General features: G+C 37.7%; 1 protein-coding gene across 1 annotated transcript in view; it reads left to right on the plus strand.

Annotated features, from left to right (window-relative positions):
- Window positions 1–8,046, plus strand: part of CUBN (cubilin) — a 396,867-nt gene that overhangs the window by 62,616 nt on the left and 326,205 nt on the right. The window contains 3 exon segments of the mRNA XM_004391280.1: window positions 196–377; window positions 2,609–2,771; window positions 3,917–4,107. Coding sequence (XP_004391337.1) covers window positions 196–377; window positions 2,609–2,771; window positions 3,917–4,107 — 536 coding nt within the window.

The raw sequence follows: 8,046 nt of genomic DNA on the forward strand, positions 1-8,046 counted from the left end.
TTTATGTATCTATTGGCACTTCTAGGTTTATGATTTTATAAAACTAGAAAATTGCAAGTTTTATTTAGTTAATGAGGGTGTCCAAACTTATAGTTATTTAAATGAAACTCAGCTTCTGACAGCAAGGGTTACAATAATTCTACATGAATTTTACCTTGTATGAAAATGTGAAGACATTTTTCCTTTCTATTTTAGAGTGTGGAGGTGTGCTGACTGGTGCTTATGGTTCCATTACGTCTCCGGGATATCCTGGAAAGTATCCTTCCGGAAGAGATTGTGTCTGGAGAGTTGAGAGCAGTCCTGACCTCCTGATAACATTTACTTTTGGGACCTTAAGCCTGGAACACCATAATAATTGCAGCAAAGATTATCTTGAGGTAAGCAATTGCATTTAGATAGAACATGTAACGATCAGAGGACTATGGTTTGGTGATGCCCAAGGATGATCACAATTTATTAGCAAGAGTTAGCTAAATCTATTTTTAATTTTTGTTAGCACTAGTTAACCATCTGTCCACAGCCGTTGTCTAAGTCTTGCTAAGTCCCTATTCTTAATTGCTTCTTCTTCTGGACTCCTTTTGAATCTGGGAAGCAGACTTTCTTATCTCCCATGGTTACTTTCTGGAAGCCTAGTCCCCTAACATGGGAATCACAGAATTAATGAAATAGACACAAAGTAATGGTCATCTTCTCCAGTGCAGACTCAAATATTCAGTTGTCTATGGTACCCTGACACTGTGTTGCGCAAGTTGACCATAGTGTTCCATGATGAAAATAACAGTGAATGCGGTGAAATGGGTTGATAAATGGTGAGTCCTGCTGAAACATATTGATAATTCTCATTGGGAAGAGAGAAGTAAACCTGTGCCCTTCCTGCCTATTCTTAGTAAATGATTAAAACTTGGAGAGGATAAAAGGCTATTATATTCAAATGCCATCTTTTTATATAACAAAAACCAAACCCCTGCCGTCAAGTCGATTTCGACTCATAGAGACTCTATAGGACAGAGTAGAACTGCCCCATAGGGTTTCCAAGGCTGTAATCTTTATGGACGCAGACTATCACATATTTCTCCCGCAGAGCGGCTTTTGGTTTCAAACAGCTGACCTTTTGGTTAGCAGCTGAGTGCTTTAACCACTGCCCCACCAGGGCTCCTTCTTATATAGGTGCATCAAAAATGTTGCTTTCCATTTGTAGCCTGAAAATATCATTGCGAAGATTGAGTTCCTATGTTGTTCTGTATTCTTTGCCACCATCATCGCTCTCAGTACCGCTTTCAAGGAGTCATAAAAACATAATAGGCTTTTCGAAGTCCATTAGAGAAGAATGGAGTGCTATGGAATTATTTATAAAGGATGGAAGGGTGAGGCTGTCAAACACGGATCTCCACAAGTTAAAGTCATTGGTAATTAAGCGGTTGTAACAATAGATTTGAAACCTTTGGAATGACTGGAAAATCTACATTTTCCTGAAAAAATTCAGCCAAATAATCTTTTAAATGTTAATATTAAAGTGAATTTTCTTGAAATGAATTTTCAACAAAGTCCTTCAAGTAAAAATGAAAGGCATTCATTCATTCCCACATATTAATTCCAGGATACATGTATAATTCCTCTGACATGGAAATGCAGAGAAACATTGAAATATGTTTCTCATTTTTCAAGCTACATTATTTCCAGGAACTAGTTAAGTATAGGATTAAAGTAATGCTGCCATTATTGCTATCAGTAGAAAAAGTAATTTAGGTAGACAAAATTGGCTTGGAATATTGTTTAGTTCATTGACTCCTTGGTATTCCAAATGATACAAAATTTGCAATTACAAAAGAATTAGAGAGAGGTTAACATGGTTATATAATAGATGAAAAGCCAACAATTAAAAGGATTTCTAGGATCATATCAACATTATTGTAATCCTTAATTACTATCAAATTTGCACTTTTTAAATTCATTAAGCAACTTTATGTTGCATCTAACCCGACTTCAAGGAACCCTGGTGGTACAGTGGTTAAGCACTCACCTGCTCACTGAAAGACTGGCTGTTCTAACCCACCAGCTGCTCTGCAGGAGAAAGATGTTGCAGTCTGCTTCCATAAAGATTACGGCTTTGGAAACCCTATGGGACAGTTCTACTCTGTCTGATTGGGTTGCTACGAGTTGGAATTGACTCAACGGCAGTAGGAATCTGACTTCACTTCTTTTTCCATTTCTTATCCTCTTGCATACCTAGACCAAGTTGTGAATTGATTGATGTCTCTGGCATTCCTTATTCATGTATATGTCTGCTTCTTTTAGATTATTAGGAGTTCATAATTTCAAAACAAACAATTGGGGGAAAAACCTGGAAAACACTGAGATTAGAAACAACACCAGAAAAATTCAAAGTATACATCCAGTGTCAGAACTGAAATTCAGAAAGAAGATAAGGCATAAAGGATGATGGGAGGAGACTATCCTTTACTAAACCCCAACCTTATACCAACAAAGGTGTTAGATAAATATGTGATAGCGACTCACTTTTAAATGACGTGTTGTTCTACGGTTAACAAAGACCTGGTTTGTTGAAATCTGGCCACTCTGAGCTTAATGATACATTCCTTTGTTTTAGATCCGAGATGGTCCCATGCCTATGGACCCCATTATTGGGAAATTCTGCACCACTCTTTCTGTCCCACCACTCCAGACTACAGGTCCCTTTGCCAGAATTCATTTCCATTCTGACACTCAGAATAATGATCAGGGATTCCATATCACCTACTTCACATCACCTTGTAAGTAACCTGCTAATTGGGAGCTCGATATGAATTTGAAGGATAATGCTGTGCTTGTAGCTCTTTCGTATTTTAATATGGTGTCGGGGATGACTTATTTTCTTAGATTAATAACATGTCCTTATAAATCATATATCCGTCATAGATATAATGCAGAATTAATGAAATAGACTTTAAGTAATGGCCATCTTCAGTTGCCTGTGGTAAACAGGTTTTTTCTTTATCTTGCCAATGTTATTAATGCTATAATATCCCCGATCCCACATCACGATAGAGATGTGTGAGTCACCTAAAATTAAATTGCTCACAATGTCAGTTCCCTAGCTATTCTTTGATGTTTTGTTGAGAGAGATGTTGTTCTTGGCGGAAATGCAGTCTGTTTGAGATATTTTATATGTTATCCCTGGATCAAGTCCAGCTGCACAGAGCCTAAGTTCCTGGGTCACATTGTCCTGGATCCTGTGGTTTCCTTTCCAGTGAAAATTAGCTAGTATGCCTTCAGTTTGCACTTTTTAAGAAACAAATGAAAATCACTGTGCTTTCGATTTTAGGGCTGCCGAGGGTTTTGTTTATGACATTCATCATTGTGTACTTGATGAGAACTCACAGGAAAAACATCTCTTCTGTCTCGGTACCAGAAAAAGTAACAATGAACATCTTTTCACTGGTCCTCTTTCTCCATTTACTTCAGGCTGAATCTATAGCCAGCCTTTTGTAGTTTGTGTAGCCTTTGTTTTTTGCGCGTATCAATTTTCTCCTGACCACACCTTGCTATTCTGTTTATTTTTCCTTTAATCTTTTTTATCTAGTTATATTTTATTTTATTTTGTTGCATATATTTTATAAACTGCCTCCAATCCTTTGGAATGAAAGCAGATTCTAAAAGTATTTAAAAAGCAATTTATGAAAGAGAATAATCGGTTGGAAGTTAGAGTATGTATCTCTATATGTATTTCTCTAGACGCCACATGTACATCCTACAAACACATGTCAAACTGAAAATCTTATGGTTAGAGTCATAAGCCTATAAAGGGTATATGAGCGTGTGCATGTGTGTGTAAATTTTTAAAAATTGGACCCAGTGCTGGGAGCCAGAGGAATGGTCATCCACATGACCTTCTCTTTGTCTTCCCTGTTCTCTTTAGCGGATCTGCTTTGTGGAGGGATGTACAAAGACCCAGAGGGTGAGCTCCTCTTTCCTGACTTGTCTGGACCTTTGACTCACAGCAGGCAATGCATCTATGTAATAGAACAACCCGAGGGAGAACAAATAAAAATTAACGTCACGCATGTGGAGCTGGGAGGCCAGAGTGGCTGTTCTCAGAGTTACATTGAGGTAATTTTTACTACTCACTTGCCCTTACATGATGCTTATTAACACTTTTATATTGTATACAGCAGTGTTCCTCAAATGGTTGTTGGACCAGTAGCATCTAGATCACCTGGGATCTTATTAAAAATGTGAATTTTCTCCCCTATCTCAGACCTCTGGGGTTGAGCCCAGCAACTATTTCAACAGGGTCTCCAGGTGATTCTGATGCAGGCTAGAGTTTGAAACAACTGTTCCAGAGTATGAAAGAATCTGCCTAAAACAGATCACCTACTGATGGTAAAATAGGAGATTCATAAGGGAATAGGCAAAAGACAGAAATGAAAGCTGAGAACAGAAAGGCAATTTAACAATGCCAAATTAGGGCATTAAATTAACTAAACTGAACCGAGCCCTGAAAGCTGAAGAGCATGTAACATAGTCAGGCTAATAGGACCAAAGATCTCAGAAGTTATCTAGGACAATTTTGCACGTGAGGGGACCCAGAGAAGTTAAGGGATTTGCCTAGCTCACCCAGCTGGTTAGTGGCAAATAGTGACTTTAAAGGATTGAATAATTCTTGTTTTTGAGTTTAGGTTTTTTCCTTCATTAATCTGGTTTGCTCTCTTTAACTTTGATTTAAATGTGAATAATGGTTGAAATAAGAAGCCCTAGTGGCACAGTGGTTAAGCACTCAGCTGCTAACTGACAGGTCAGCTGTTCAAACCCACCAGCCACTTTGTGGGAGAAAGATGTGGCAGTGTGTTTCCATAAAGATCTACAGCCTTGGAAACCCTGTGGGGCAGTTCTACTCTGTCCTATAAAGTCGCTTTAAGTTGGAATCGACTTGATGGCAACGGATTTAGGGGTTTGGAATGGTTGAAATAAAGTATCTGAAACAAAAACAGGCAGCTTTTTTTTGCCTGGCTTGGTATTTCTTTTGCTTAATAATTATTGGTCAAGCCACAGATTAAAGTGTTGAGCAGGAGAAACAAACCATTTTTTTTGTTGAGCACAATCATTTCACATAAACTCAGAGAGGCATTTACAATTTTGTTTACTCATGTAACTTAGCCCAATTCGTTTTTCTAGGAAAAACCAAGGTAACCTCCTGCCCTCTTCCTTTCTTCACATTTAGAGAGGAACCAGAACTTCAGCATAGTATCTGGACTTAACTAAGAAGTACATTTGATAATATATATATTTTTAATCCATGAATTCTTATCTCAGATGGTAAGGTGAATGTGCATATTCATTCAATTTTTTTTCTAAAGTCTCTCATAAAGTGCATCGAAGTTCACACTCTGGAGCAATTTTGAATTTTTGTGTAAATAAAAATTAAATTTCCAACATCTGTTGTTTTACTTTGACAACAGTGAAAATAGCTCACAACTAGAGAGTGCTTACTATGCACCAGGTGCTGTTCTAAGCACTTTAAAATAGTTTAACAAATTGAGCAGTTAACAATTCCTACTTGCTTACTGCTTGTGGGGTGTGGTAAGTGACTTACATGAGTTAATTCGTTGAATTCTCAAAACAACCATTTTTATTCCCATTTTAATATTAGGAAACAGGCCCAGAGAAATTAAGTGACTTGGACATGGTTCCAGAAACCCTGGTGGTGCAGTGGTTAAGAGCTACAGCTGCTAAGCAAAAAGTCGGCAGTTCAAATCCACCAGCTGCTCGTGGGAAACTCTATGGGGCAGCTCTACCCTGTCCTATAGGGTCGCTATGAGTCAGAATGGACTTGACGGCAATGGGTTTGGTTTTTTGGCCACAGTTCCATGTTTAACAAGTGGTGGAGCTGGCATTTGCATTGTTTTCGACTAAGAACAGACATGCAGTACTATGACTGCTAGAGGTGTCTTCTCTTCACTAGGAAGGAAGTTCTCCTGAAGTTCCCAATGCTAGGCCTGGCTCTCTGGTCACAGGACTGTAACCGTGGAGCCAGTCACAATGGTTTTTTTGGATAGGCAAGGATATACCTCTAATTTTCCAGAAAATCTGAATATCTTCCTATAAGATCCTTTTCTGTGGTAGCTCTGAGAGCCGTCAAAGCTCTGTCCTCTCTTTGGCTTTGCAGTACACTCAAATTGAGTTTCCATGGATAGTGAGCTGTACGAATTTCTCTCAATTGTTCTGAACAGTCATCAGGAAAAAGAAAGAGCATAGAACTGGCATTGAAAGATTTCACTTTGTAAAACAGAGTGGCAGAATATTTTGGAGTCAGAATGGGATTGGAGTGAATTCATCTAAATTCTTATTTTAATTCAGTCACCAGATAGCTGTGCAATTTTAGACAGTGCTTTCTCTGGGTTCTTCAGGGTCTAATTCTATAAGATGCTCTACCTAGTCCCCTAACTTTTGTGAGGATAAAATTGAGGAAATGAATGGTATATGAAGCTTAAAGAATTAAAAACACCATACAAATACAGAGTTTTCCTGGGCCAGATTTTCAGGGCCTGCCTTGAACTTATCAGTTCAGAGACAGCAGCTGAAGCTCTTTCATGGTTGGCCATTGAGGTCTCTACATTCTGATGTGCACACATACCCCAAAAGTCTTGACAACATTTCAGTCAAGAGTTGTTGACGGAAAAAATAAAAGAACTCTATCATTCAGAAGAACGGGCAATGTACAGTGATTTGAGCATTTGAGCAAGCTTTGCTATTATATCCTTGATCATCCTAAAGGAACACATCCAATTGATTTGTAGATTTTCAACATCAGCAAGGGCTTCAGAGGTCATCTAACCTAAAGGCTTAATTTTACAAATGAAGAAATGGAGGCCCACAAAAGTCAAATTCTAGTTCTTGGTGGAGCAGGACTTGGGTGTACCTACATGGGAGTCTAGACAGACACAGTGAGTTAGATTAAAGCCGTTGTCATGAAATCTTCTCTATCCAGTGGGAAAATTTGTGAACGAAACTTCTCTTGTTTCATTTTTGAGTATTTTCACTTCTCTTCATGGGGGTGGTAGAAGAAAGTGATTCAGGAGCCAAATTCAAATGGCAGTATTATGACTCAATATGTTTCTCCCCAAAGTGGTGGTTTCATAAAGGCTATACCTAAAAAGTGAAATGTTCAAGCAAAGGAATAAAAAGAAAATGAATGATGGTATTTCAGATACATTGGTAGTTTGGAGGGTAGTTGATGTCATCAATTAACTTGAAACCAGACCACCTAAAATTTTAAAAAGAATAAAGAGTAAAGAAGTAACTCTGAAGAGATGTGGGAGAATGATTATAGAAATTTTCTATTGAGTGTGCCTAGATGTACTGTTAAGAATCTTAGATTTTCTCATTATGCGTTTCTAGATGCTTTGGTGCCATGTAAACATACCTTTTAAATGAGGACTAAGATACCATTGCTTGTGTATCTCTTTCATGTATAGTGTAGTTTTGAAAGACTTACTTTTTGTTCAGTAAGAGAGCTCCGTAAGCATTCATTTGAGAATAAAATTTAACTACAAAAGGTAACAAATATGGTGTTGTCCAAATTCAATGTAGCATCTTTTTTTTTTTTTTAGCACTTTCAAGACTCAGTTATTTTCTGCTTTGAATTTGCAAGAAGCACATATTTATGTGTTAATTTTTTGACTTATGTCTCTCTCTTGACTTTAAAATTTCCACTTCTAAAAGCACACATTGCTCATGGGTAATGTGATGTGAGTGGTAACAAAAGGATGCGTATAGCAAGAACAGATCAACTATTAGTTTGTCTGTTCTTGTCTAAGGGAGCTTTTAAATTGTATAGAACCGCTCAATGAATGTGACAGAAGCGTCTTTCCATAATAAAAAGCAGCTCCTCTCATTAATATTTCATAAGTGATTTAAGCCATCAGAACTGTGAGTGAAGGACACGTAAGGTAGTAATGAAAGTTTAATTTTTAATCCCAGAGGATGCAAGTAATAGGCAGAATAATGATTTCAGAAACTGATACGACATTAAGGCCAGGCCCTTGAGGT

Source organism: Trichechus manatus, unplaced genomic scaffold (genome assembly GCF_000243295.1).
Source record: "Trichechus manatus latirostris isolate Lorelei unplaced genomic scaffold, TriManLat1.0 scaffold00075, whole genome shotgun sequence".
NCBI classification, from domain to species: Eukaryota; Metazoa; Chordata; class Mammalia; order Sirenia; family Trichechidae; genus Trichechus; species Trichechus manatus.